At 47.8% G+C, this 13,479-nt stretch overlaps 1 protein-coding gene across 1 annotated transcript in view; it reads left to right on the top strand.

Moving 5' to 3' along the window:
- The window catches only part of alkbh8 (alkB homolog 8, tRNA methyltransferase), a 62,557-nt gene that overhangs the window by 7,200 nt on the left and 41,878 nt on the right, over positions 1–13,479 (top strand). The window contains exons 5-6 of the mRNA XM_070892163.1: positions 406–510; positions 7,879–7,949. Of these exons, the coding sequence (XP_070748264.1) occupies positions 406–510; positions 7,879–7,949 (176 nt within the window). The remainder of the gene's footprint in view (positions 1–405; positions 511–7,878; positions 7,950–13,479) is intronic.

Genomic DNA, 13,479 nt, shown 5'->3' with positions numbered 1-13,479 from the left:
CCTACTCCTATAACATTCTTATGTTATTATAAATTCATTTTATAAGGTTAAAGAATCTAGTAGCATCCATCCTAAGTTGTCAAAAAAGTGCACAAGTGAATTGTTTTCGAGCCAGAGGTTGAATGAAATTCCAGAAATGAGGATCCCTGATCTCTAATGGCCCACAGGCAAAACTTGAGAATATCAGTTCATTCTCACATCTCCACTATATAATGTTAGCTGGTTGCTTTTCCTTGATCTCGGCAGTACAGGAACCATAATGTCCCACAGATTACTTGACTACTTCTGTCCATACTTAACTCATATAACATTCAAACCTATTCCAGGCATTTATTTTGTTCTCTTGTAGTGCAATTGTAAGCATTGAAGCATTTATATAATTTTTGTCTTTGTTTTTTTAAATAGGTCTTCCTGAAATTTGTGATGACATTTTAGAGCAATCCATGGAAAAGGGATATATAAAATTTAAACCTGATCAGCTGACCATTAATCAGTATGAACCTGGACAAGGTGAAATAAACTTTTAACACTTTCAAATAGTATTTTAATGTCTTATCACAAGTGTGGGATAGACAATTAATGAAAGCAAGAAGACTCTGGAGAATATCTTATGTCAGCTAAAAGTCCGTTTTGTTGATTTAGGATGGCATGCCTTATTCAGCTATGATAGAACATGATTTACTTTCAACTTCTTTATACAACAATAAATGAGATAAACCTAACTTTTTTTTAATTAAAAAAAATGTATAATTTTTAAAGAAATGTGTTATGTATGCAAACCTCATCAATGGTAAGACTTGCCACCAGGGGGCACACCTGTGGGTCACCAGTGCACCCTGGGCAAGCAGGTATAAAAGGCAATCCACCATGCTGCTTCCTCACTTTGGAGTTACATTAAAGAGACCAAGGTCACACTGGTTTGAGCTTACAACATAGTTATTCTGAACACAATAATTGGCAACGAGTTATAGATCACGACCTTTCACGTGGTAATGGCTGCCGTTGGTATTCTTGAGAGATTTGTTGAGGGTGATGATTGGGAAGCCTTCGTTTAGCGTCTCGACCAGTACTTCGTGGCCAACGAGCTGGACACGGAAGATACAGCGGTCAAGCGCAGGGCGATTCTCCTCACCATGGGCCCAAGTTTCCACATGATTCACGCCTGATTTTTAGGAGCAACTGGTGGAGAACGGACTATTTTAGAAATCGCAATTCTCCACATTTTTTTTTCTGCAGTTCTAGTCAGGTAGAACAGTTCTAGTTTAGAACAGAATTTTTTCTTCAAAAGGGGGCGTGTCCGGCCACTGACGCCTGATTTGAAAGTTTCCACAGTGAAAATGTACTCCAAACTAAAGTAGAATGGAGCCAGTGAAGATTTTTGTAGAACTGAAAAAACCTGTTCTACACATTAAAAAATCAGGCGCAGGTTACAAATTAGGTGTCCAGAACGAGGTGGGGGGCAGGGGGGGGAAGGGAACTCATTAAATTCGGCAATAAATCCTTATTTATACTTCTACAAATATTATACAAATAAATTCAACCTGAATAAACATTTATAAGCCACGAAAAGATTAAATAAACCATCTTCCTACCTGTGTGAAAGTGCTTCAGCCAGGGAGAATTCTGCAGCCGTTCGTGCCGCTGAACGGGAGGGGGGGAGGAGGGAGAGGGAGAGGGAGAGAGGGAGAGGGAGAGAGGGAGGGGAGGGAGGGAGAGAGAGAGAGAGGGGAGGGAGGGAGAGAGAGAGAGAGGGGAGGGAGGGGGAGAGAGAGAGGGGAGGGAGGGGGAGAGAGAGAGGGGGAGGGGAGAGGGAGGGAGAGAGAGGGAGGGGAGGGAGAGAGAGAGAGAGGGGAGGGAGGGAGAGAGAGAGAGAGAGAGAGAGGGGAGGGAGGGGGAGAGAGAGAGGGGAGGGAGGGGGAGAGAGAGAGGGGAGGGAGGGGGAGAGAGAGAGGGGAGGGAGAGAGAGAGAGAGAGGGGGGCGTCGGGTCGGGGAACAGGCGTGCGGGTCGGGTCAGTCGGGGGGGGGGGAGCGGGTGTCAGGTCTCGGGTCGGTGCGGGGTGGGGGGGTGGGGGGAGCGGGTGTCGGGGCGGGGGGAGGAGCGAGTGTCGGGTCTGGTCAGGCGGGGAGCAGGAGCTGGCCGTGGGAGGAGCCCCAGTGAGGCCATTGGGCCAGGGCTAGGGGCTGCGTGCTTCGGACCCCTCCCACACAGTTCGGCGCCTGGAGCTACTGCACTTGCGTGCCGACTGTAGCGCGCATGTGCAGAGGTCCCGGCACTGTTTTCAGCGCCGGGACCTGGCTCCACCCCCCCACAGCTCGTGCTGACTGTGCCAAGGGCCAGAGGACCTGTAAGTAGGTGCAGACTACCGAGGATTTTTTTAGGCGCGAAAAACGGGCGCCCAGCTCGGAGGGGCGCCCGTTTTTTTTCTTGTGGAAACTTGGGCCCCATATGTGGGTCTTCGATATATGGCCTCGTCACAAATCTGCTGGCACCGGCCAAACAAATGGACAAGACTTGCACAGAGCTGTGCACGTTGGTTCAGGAACACCTCAAGCCGAAGGAGAGCATCCTAATGCCAGGTATCGCTTTTACACGCACCATCGCTCCGTGGGCCAGAATGTGTCGAGCTTTGTCGCCGACGTAAGACGCCTTGTGGGACAGTGCGAATTTGACGGATTTTTGGGGGAAATGTTGCGGGACTTTTCCGTGCTTGGAATCGGCCACCAGGTCATTCTTCGCAAACTGCTGTCTGCCGAATCCCTAGATCTGAACAAGGCCATCACGATAGCCCAGGCTTTCATATCCACGAACGACAACACAAAACAAATATCTTCACAGTGTCGAAGCTCATCGGCAAGTACTGAGAATAAAATAATGCCTTCAACAGACAGAACTGTACATGGCAGGGCCTACACGACTGAAGAGGCCAGGCCTAGGGTGACTCAGAGGCCGCTGTGGGATGTGAATGCATATCCATTAACACCATGTTGGCGCTGCGGGGGCAGAGTCATAGAGCCCATCAATGTCGATTCAAGCACTATGTGTGCAAGGCCTGTGGAACAATGGGGCACCTCCAGCAAATGTGCAAACGACCTCTGACTCACCATGTAGCAAAGTCAGCAGAGGACGACCGATCCAGCGCGGATGACGCTGAACGAGCAGGAGAGGCAACTCAACCTGAGGATGAAGAAGTGTATGGGGTACACAGCCCTCCGATAGTGTTAAAAGTTAAACTTAACGGCATTCCAGTTTCCATGGAAATGGACACGGGCGAGTCAATTAATCATGAGCCAGAAGGCTTTTGAGAAACTGTGAGGCAATAAGGCACAGAGGCCAAAACTGAGCCCGATTCACACAACGCTGCGCACTTACACCGAAGAACTCATACCTGTTATCGGCAGTGCAGCAGTGAAAGTATTGTATGACGGAATGGTGCATGATTTACCACTATGGATTGTACCAGGCGATGGCCCAACGCTGTTCGGCAGAAGCTGGCTAGGAAAGATCCAACGGAACTGGGACAACATCAAAGCTCTGTCTTCGGTGGATGACTCCTCGTGCGCCCAAGTGCTAAGCAAGTTCCCGGCATTATTTGAGCCAGGCATCGGCAACTTCACAGGCGCCAAGATGCAGTTTCCTCTTGTTCCTGGGGCGTGGCCCGTTCATCACAAGGCCCGAGCAGTCCCATACATGATGCGAGAGAAAGTCGAGATCGAGCTGGACAGACTTCAACGAGAGGGAATCATATCACCAGTTGAGTTCAACGAGTGGGCCAGTCCAATTGTGCTGGTGCTAAAGAGTGATGGGACGGTCAGAATCTGCGGGGACTACAAGGGAACAATCAACCGAGTCTCGTTACAGGACCAGTACCCACTACCTAAAGCGGAGGACCTACTCGCAACGCTAGCAGGGGAAAAGTCACTCACCAAGCTAGATCTAACTTCTGCTTACATGACGCAAGAGCTGGCTGAAATCGACATGCATCAACACGCACAAAGGATTGTTCGTATACCACAGATGCCCCTTTGGGATTTGCTTGGCTGCGGCCATCTTCCAGAGGAACATGGAAAGTCTGCTGAAATCGGTTCCATGCACCGTGGTGTTCCAAGACGACATCTTGATCACTGGTCGCAACACCACCGAACACTTGCACAACTGGAAGAGGTTCTAAAGCAAGCGACTGGACAGAGTGGGACTTAGGCTGAAATGCTCCAAGTGTGTTTTCTTGGCGCCAGAGATCGAATTTCTGGGGAGACAGATTGCAGCAGACGGCATCTGACCCACGGACTCCAAAACAGAGGCCATCAAGAATGCACCCAGACCACAGAATGTGACGGAGCTGCGTTCGTTCCTGGGACGACTCAACTATTTTGGTAACTTTCTACCGGGATTGAGCACTTTGCTGGAACCCTTGCATTTATTGCTATGCAAGGGTGACGACTGGGTTTGGGGTAAATCTCAAGAAACAGCCTTTAATAAGGCCATAAACCTGCTATGCTCTAACAAGTTACTTGTATTGTATGACCCATGTAAACGTTTAGTACTAGCTTGTGATGTGTCGTCGTACGGGGTCGGTTGTGTGTTACAGCAATCAAATGTGTCAGGCAGACTGCAACCGGTTGCATATGCGTCCAGAAGTTTATCCAAGGCTGAAAGAGTATGATTGAGAAAGAAACGTTAGCATCTGTATACAGGGTTAAGAAAATGCACAAATACCTATTTGGTTTCTGGTTCGAGCACGAAACCGACCACAAACCGCTTACTTCGTTGCTCTCAGAAAGCAAAGGTATCAACACCAATGCTTCGTCCCACATTCAAAGATGGGCACTAACATTGTCTGCGTGCGACTATGTAATCCGCCACAGACCAGGCACTGAAATGCGCTGACCCCCTCAGTTGGCTACCGTTGCCCACCACCAGGGTTGAAATGGCGCAACCCGCAGACTTGCTTCTGGCAATGGATGCTTTTGAGAGCGAGGGGTCACCCGTCATGGCTCGCCAGATCAGGACCTGGACCAGCCAAGACCATGTGCTATCACTAGTAAAAAGCTACATCCTCAATGGGAGCTGGTCGGCGGTTCCCGGGGAAATGCAAGATGAAATTAAACCGGTCCACCGACGTAAGGATGAATTGTCCATCCAGTCGGATTGTTTCCTATGGGGGAATCGCGTGGTTTTGCCAAAAAACGGCAGGGAAACGTTTATACGCGACCTACACAGTACCCACCCAGGCATAGTCATGATGAAGGCTATCGCCAGGTCGCATATTTAGTGGCCCGGCATTGACTCCAAATTGGAGTCATGCATACACCAATGCAACACTTGCTCACAGTTGAGCAACGCACCCAAGGAGGCCCCACTGAGTCTGTGGTCATGGCCCTCCAAACCGTGGTCCAGGGTCCACTTAGATTTTGCTGGCCCTTTTCTAAGAAAGATGTTCCTAGTAGCAGTGGACGCTTACTCTAAATGGATTGAATGTATAATAATGTCATCATATACATCCACTACCGCCATTGAAAACCTCCGGGCCATGTTTGCCACCCATGGTTTACCCGACATCCTTGTTAGTGACAATGGACTGTGCTTCACCAGCTCGGAATTCAACGAGTTCATGACCCGCAATGGCATTAAGCATGTCAGGTCTGCCCCATTTAAGCCCGCATCCAATGGTCAAGCGGAACAGGCAGTCCAAACCATCAAGCAGAGCTTGAAATGCGTAACGGACGGCTCCTTGCAGACCTGGTTGTCTCGGGTCCTGCTCAGCTACCGGGCGCGCGCCCACTCGCTCACCGGGGTTCCCCCTGCAGAATTGTTAATGAAGAGAGCACTCAAAACCAGGCTCTCCTTATTCCACCCGGATCTCAGTGATCACGTAGAAACCCGGCGGCACCGGCATAATGTGTACCATGATTGCGCGACTATCACGTGACATTGAGATTAATGACCCTGTGTTTGTTCTCAACTACGGTCATGGTCCCAAATGGATTGCTGGCACTGTGTTAGCTAAGGAGGGGAATAGAGTGTTCGTTGTTAAACTGTTGACTGGGCAAACGTGCAGAAAGTACTTGGATCAGACCAACCTGCGATTCACTGACAACCAAGAACAGTTTGAAGAAGACTTTACTATCTATGATCCACCAACACACACCCAACCAGCAATCGACCTCGCTGTCAACCACGAGGATGAACCCGCCATGCCCGACAGTCCGATCAGACCAGCCGCGCTGCCGTGCATCAATGATCCGACCAACTACCCATGCCAGGACTTCAACTCAGGTGATCGACCCGGGAACGCAGAGTGCCAGATCGCCTCAACCTGTAAATAACTTGTACATATGACTTTGGGGGGAGTGATGTTATGTATGCAAACCTCACCAATGGTAAGACTTGCCACCAGGGGGCACACCTGTGGGAGACCTAAGGGTCACCTGTGCATCCTGGGCAAGCAAGCACCATGCTGCTTTCTCACTTTGGAGTTACATTAAAGAGACCAAGGTCACAATGGTTTGAGCTTACAACATAGTCTTTCGGGGCCCAAGTTTCCACACGCGCCTAGAACGGCGCAGTCCCGACCTGGACACACCGTTTTTCGCGCCACAAAGTGCGTCTAAAAAAATCCTCGGTATTCTTCACCTACTTGCAGGTCCTCTGGCCCTCGGCGCAGCCAGCACGAGCTGTGGGGGGGGTGGAGCCAGGTCCCTGCGCTGAAAACAGTGCCGGGACCTCTGCACATGCGCGCTACAGTGGGCACGCAAGTGCAGTAGCTCCAGGCACCGAACTGTGTGGGAGGGGTCCGAAGCACGCAGCCCCTAGCCCTGGCTGAATGGCCTCACTGGGGCTGCGTGAATAAGGCTCCTCCCACGGCCAGCTCCTGCTCCCCCCCCCCCCCCCCCACCAGACCCGACACTCGCTCACCGCCCCCCCCCCCGCCTCCGGACCAGACCCCGACCCGACCCCCCCCCCCCCACTGGACCCGACTCCCGCTCCCGGACTGGATCCGACCTGACCTTCCCCCCCCCCCCCCCCCCCCACTCCTCTCTCTCTCTCTGACTCTCCTACCCTCCCTCTCCCTCTCCCTCTCTCTCTCCCTTCCCCCCTTCCTCTCTCTCCCTCCGCCTCTCCCCCCACAGGGGGGAGAGACGGAGGGAACACTTTCACACAGGTAGGAAGATGGTTTATTTAATCTTTTCTTTGCTTATAAATGTTTATTCAGGTTGGATTTATTTGTATAATATTTGTATAAGTATAAATAAGGATTTATTATAGAATTTAATGAATTCCCTTCCCCCCCCCCCCCCCACCTTGTTCTGAACGCCTAATTTGTAACCTGCGTCTGATTTTTTTAATGTGTAGAACAGGTTTTTTCAGTTCTACAAAAATCTTCACTTGTTCCATTCTACTTTAGTTTGGAGTACGTTTTCACTGTGGAAACTTTCAAATCAGGCGTCAGTGGCCGGACACGCCCCCTTTTGAAGAAAAAATTCTGTTCCAAAGTAGAACTGTTCTACCTGATTAGAACTGCAGAAAAAAAAATGTGGAGAATTGCGATTTCTAAGATAGTCCGTTCTCCACCAGTTGCTCCTAAAAATCAGGCGCAAATCATGTGGAAACTTGGGCCCGTGGAGTTATTCTGAACACAATAAAATGCATTCACTGACCAGAAAAGTACAAATTTATATTTTAGTACTTTTTGGTATTTTACTTGGATACAGAATATGAGGGAAAACTCATTTTAGGAGCCTCTCATTAAACTGCATTGGTATCAAGGTTGGCTTTTCAGATAAGCATATCAGATAAGCAGATAAGCATAGAATTGGTTTTAGTGCTTTTGTTTGAGCAGGATTAATATTGTATAATTTTTTTGCACTTATTCTGACAGGAATTCCTCCCCATATTGACACTCATTCTCCATTTGAGGATGGGATCATCTGTCTGAGCCTTGGAGCAGAGGTAAATTCAGTTTTGGGTCTTAACTAGCAAAACAATTTTTTTTTTGTGTAGCTTCAATTAGTAGAATGTCTAATATGACAAAATTAACTAGTAAAAATATTTTACTTTCAATAGTTACTTTTTGAATCTAAAATTTACATATTGGTACGTCATTACTTACAGTGGTTGTGCCCTTAACGATTGACTTGTTTGTATCCTGGGAGTTGAGAGGGTTTATCTAGTGTTTTCTACATCATCTGTGATATTATGATCTCAAGAATGTTTTTTTGATTTAAGGCTCGTATTTCTTTCAGGGTGCTTAGGATGCATATATACTACAACTACAGTGTTGGTGCGAAGGAAAATTGCAAAATACACCAATGCACTATAGCACTGAAGTGCAGCTTGAATTTGGAGTTGGAACCAATCGGACTCCAGAGGGAAATGGAGTGAGACTCCCTGGAGCAGTGATTCTCCCTCTGCTTCACTTAGTCAGATTGGATTTACAAAAGTTCAGCATTCGGGCAAAACCAAAACCAACGCTAAACATTTAGTGTAAATGCATTCTTGAGCTCTCACTTGAAACACATGCTTCTTCATAGAGTGATGGGATTCGCGTATTGGCCCAGGAACAAGTTGTATTTCGAGGCTGTCAGCAATATTGTGTTGGTGAGAAATCCGAATTTGAAAAAAGGGTGAGGGGAGTACAAATTTAAAAATCACAATCTGAGGTTACCTTCAATTTGGTTGTAAAATCATACTTGCTGTAAAATAAGATTAATTATATACTGTGCAGTATAACTTGACATCCATTTCCATATTCTAAAATGGAGGAGAGTAGCAGACTTGCACTTGTTTTGCAGATAGCTTGTTCACTCTACCCTTTCAGATAAAAAGATTTGTTCCTAAAGTGAACCTGCACCTTTTTCTGGTGTTCCCCATTATAACTATATATTGATTTTACACTATATTTTGATATTGAGATTGGGGAAAAGGGATACATGGTGCTCGTGTCCCCTTTTGTCATAAAGATTTCTAAGGTATAACATTCTGTAGCCTTTTATGCAGCCATGGTTGTCAACTTCCGGCAAACACCCAGGGAGCAGGACTGTGCACTACATGGGCATACTCCCTTGTCCTCGTACACTTGCTCAAGTTGCAGTGCTCTGCCCTTTCCCAGTTCGTAGCCATCTGACAATGGTGGAAATTGTCAGCTGGTATAGTAATTAGCTGGTCTTACAGTCAACCTATGTTTCTGTTTGCAACAGTTCACCAACAGTTTAATTCTGATTGTAATTTAAAAGATTGTCAGTAAGTTGACAGACCAACCTGTGCCATGCCAGCTGTTAATTTCTTCACTGGTCAGGCTGGTGGATGAAAGCACAATGTCAGGACACAAATTGGTGGGTTTTAGAAAGCAGTGGATAGAACTGACCTAGCGTAGTGTTTATCACACTGTTGCCTGCTCCTGGCCACATCCCGCTTTGCAGTCCAGTATGGATGCCTGTCCTCCTCTTTCTCCTGACAATTAGCACACAACTGGGAGGTAAAGCAGTTTATTATATTCTTATTAATTGGGCTTGGTGGTTTGGAAACATCTGTTTTAAGTGGATCTGTTTTAGGATTTATTCATCGATGAGCGTAATGGTGAGAGCATTGGTGATTAAATCCTAAATCCACTGAGAACAGATGTTTCCAAACTGCAAAGTCTACCTGATCTGAACAGGTGAGCTCGGTGGTAAGTTCTAATTTTGTAACTTAAATCTCAATTACAGTGAGTTGTGTTCTAGGTATTTGACAGTGAGCTGGGCCAAGTCAGCTCTGAAGGGTGTTAAAAGAACTAATCAGATTGGGAGATGCAATTAACATTAGTACATGCTATATAGCTAGCTGCTCTTGCTCAGCTTTTAGTATCAAATGCTTTCCAATTTCGATATTCGATGGGTATTGACCATCTTCAAAAAAGGGGACAAGTCCGACTGCGGCAACTACAGAGGAATCTCCCTGCTGTTGGCCACTGGGAAAGTCATCGCTAGAGTCCTCATTAACCGTCTTCTCCCTGTGGCTGAAGAGCTCCTCCCAGATTCACAATGCGGATTCCATCCACTAAGGGATACAACGGATATGATCCTCACTGCGCAACAACTGCAAGAGAAATGCAGGGAACAGCACCAACCCTTGTACATGGCCTACTTTGATCTCACAAAGGCCTTTGATACTGTTAACCGTGAGGGTCTATGGAGCGTCCGCCTCTGTTTCGGCTGCCCCTAAAAGTTTGTCGCCATCCTCCACCTGCTCCACGACGACATGCAAGCCATGATAAGGTCCCACATGGTAGACTGGTTATGAAGGTTAAAGCCCATGGGATACAAGGCAAAGTGGCAAGTTGGATCCAAAATTGGCTTGGCGGTAGGAAGCAAAGGGTAATGATTAATGGATGTTTTTGTGACTGGAAGGATGTTTCCAGTGGGGTTCCGCAGGACTCCGTACTGGGCCCTTTGCTTTTTGTGGTATATATCAACGATTTAGATTTGAATATAGGGAGTATGATTAAGAAGTTTGCAGATGACACTAAAATTGGCTGTGTGGTTGATAATGAAGAGGAAAGTCATGGGCTGCAGGAGGATATCAATCTACTGGTCAGATGGGCTGAGCAGTGGCAAATGGAATTTAATTCAGAGAAGTGTGAGGTGATGCACTTTGGGAGGGCTAATAAGGAAAGGGTATACACATTAAGCGGTAGGCCACGTAATATTGTAGATGAACAAAGGGACCTTGGAGTGCTTCTCCACAGATCCCTGAAAGTAGCAGGCCAGGTGGATAAGGTGGTTAAGAAGGCATACGGAATGCTTGCCTTTATTGGCCAGGGCATAGAATATAAGAGCAGGGAGGTTATGCTTAAATTGTATAATACTTTGGTTAGGCCACAGTTGGAGTACTGCGTGCAGTTCTGGTCGCCGTATTATAGGAAGGACGTGATTGCACTAGAGAGGGTGCAGAGGAGATTTACTAGGATGTTGCCTGGAATGGAGAATCTTAGTTATGAGGACAGATTGGATAGGCTGGGTTTGTTCTCATTGGAACAGAGGAGGTTGAGAGGAGACCTCAATGAGGTGTATAAAATATTGAGGGGCCTGGACATAGTGGATAGTAAGGGTCTATTTCCATTGGTGGAGGGATCTGTTACGAGGGGGCATAGTTTTAAGTGGTTGGTGGAAGGTTTAGAGGGGATTTAAGGGGGGGCTTCTTTACACAAAGGGTTGTAGGGATCTGGAACTCACTGCCTGGAAGAGTGGTGGATGCAGAAACCCTTACCACTTTTAAGAGATGGTTGGATGGAGAGCTGGTAATTGGGATTAGACTGGATGACCTTTTGTTGGAAAGCGCAGATATAATGGTAAGTACTGTAGGGAATAGGATACTGCCAGGGTGATCTCCTGGACTAGTTTTGATCGCCTGGATGGGTTGGAGAGGAATTTTCCCAGATTTTTTTCTCCCTAAATTGGCCTGGGTTTTTATCTGGTTTTTGCCTCTCCCAGGAGATCACATGTTTCCGGTTGGGGAGGGGTGTAGAATGTTTTAGTATACGGGGTGTCACAGTTGTGTGAGGCAGAGTAGTTGGGCTGGGTGCTCTTTGCCTTTCCGTCATTGTTCATAGGTTTATATGAAACCTTTAAGGCTGCTGACCAAGGGCCGTGTGGCTCTTTGTCGACCGGCATGGACACGATGGGCCGAAATGGCCTCCTTCTGCACTGTAAATTTCTATGAGCCTGACCAAAGGATCCATCACATACCCAATCCGCATCCGGACCGGGGTCAAACAGAGCTGTGTCGTCGCCCCAACCCTCTTCTCGATCTTCCTCGCTGCAATGCTCCATCTCACGCTCAACAAGCTCCCTGCTGGAGTGGAACTAAACTATGGAACAAATGGGAACCTGTTCAACCTTCGTCGCCTCCAGGCTAGATCCAAGGTTATCCCATCCTCTGTCATTGAACTACAGTATGTGGACGATGCTTGCGTCTGCGCACATTAAGAGGCCGAACTCCAAGCCATCATCAACATTTTCACCGAGACATACGAAAGCATGGGCCTTACACTAAACATAAGACTAAGGTCCTCCACCAATCTGACCCTGCCACACAGCACTGCGCCCCCACCTCCGGTCATCAAAATCCACGGCACGGCCTTGGACAATGTGGACCATTTTCCATACCTTGGGAGCCGACTATCAGCAAGGGCAGACATCGACGTTGAGGTCCAACACCGCCTCCAGTGTGCCTTCGGTCGCCTGAGGAAGAGAGTGTTTGAAGACCAGGACCTCAAATATGATACCAAGCTTATGGTCTACAGGGCAATAGTGATACCCGCCTTCCTATATGGCTCAGAGACATGGACCATATAACAGCAGATACCTCAAAGCACTGGAGAAGTATCACCAGCACTGCATCCGCAAGATCCTGCAAATCCACTGGGAGGATCGACGCACCAACGTCAGTGTTCTTGATCAGGCCAACATCCCCAGCATCGAAGCACTGACCACACTCGACTAGCTCTGTTGGGCAGGCCACATCGTCCGCATGCCCGATACGAGACTCCCAAAGCAAGCGCTCTACTCGGAACTACTACACGGCAAGCGACCCCCAGGTGGGCAGAGGAAACGTTTCAAGGACACTCTCAAAGCCGCCTTGATAAAGTGCAACATCCCCACCGGCACCTGGGAATTCCTAGCCCAAGGCCACCCTAAGTGGAGGAAGAGCATCCAGGAGGGCGCTGAGCACCTCAAGTCTCGTCGCTGAGAGAATGCAGAAACCAAGCGCAGACAGCGGAAGGAATGTGCAGCAAACCAGACTCCCCACCCACCCTTTCCTTCAACGACTGTCCCACCTGTGACAGAGACTAATTCCCACATTGGGCTGTACAGTCACCTGAGAACTCACTTTTGGAGTGGAAGCAAGTCTTCCTCGATTTCCAGGGACTGCCTATGATGATGATGATGAAGATGTATTTGAATGTCAGCTGTGGCTCAGTGATAGCAATCTCACCTCTGACTCCTTGCTGTTAGTGGGGCTCTGTGTGCAAATTGTCAGCCACATTGCCCTGTATTACAACAGTGACTACACTTCAAAAATACTTAATTAGCTGTGAAGCGCTTTGGGACCTGAGGGTGTGAAAAGCACTATATTCAATAAATTACTAGTTAATTTGTTTTATGTGATGTTGGTTGAAGGATAAAGGTTTACCATTGTACCTGAAAGAACTCCCCTGCTCTTTAAATAGTGCCATAGGATCTTTTACGTCTATTTCAGAGGCAAATGGGACTTCAGTTTAACATCTCATCCGAAAGATGACACCTCCAACAGTACAACACTCCCTCAGTACTGTACTGAAGTGTCAGCCTGTATTATGTGCTCAAGTCTCTGGAGTGGGGCTTGAACCATCAAACTTGTCACTTAGAGGTGACATCATTACCATTAAGAAATTGTGTTAGGGAAATTGATGGGATTGAAGGCCGATAAATCCCCGGGGCCTGATAGTCTGCATCCCAGAGTA

The sequence above is a fragment of the Pristiophorus japonicus genome, chromosome 10 (genome assembly GCF_044704955.1).
Source record: "Pristiophorus japonicus isolate sPriJap1 chromosome 10, sPriJap1.hap1, whole genome shotgun sequence".
Taxonomy (NCBI): Eukaryota; Metazoa; Chordata; class Chondrichthyes; family Pristiophoridae; genus Pristiophorus; species Pristiophorus japonicus.
The sequence above is the reverse complement of the archived record's forward strand: the minus strand, read 5'-3'. Positions and strand labels throughout refer to the sequence as shown.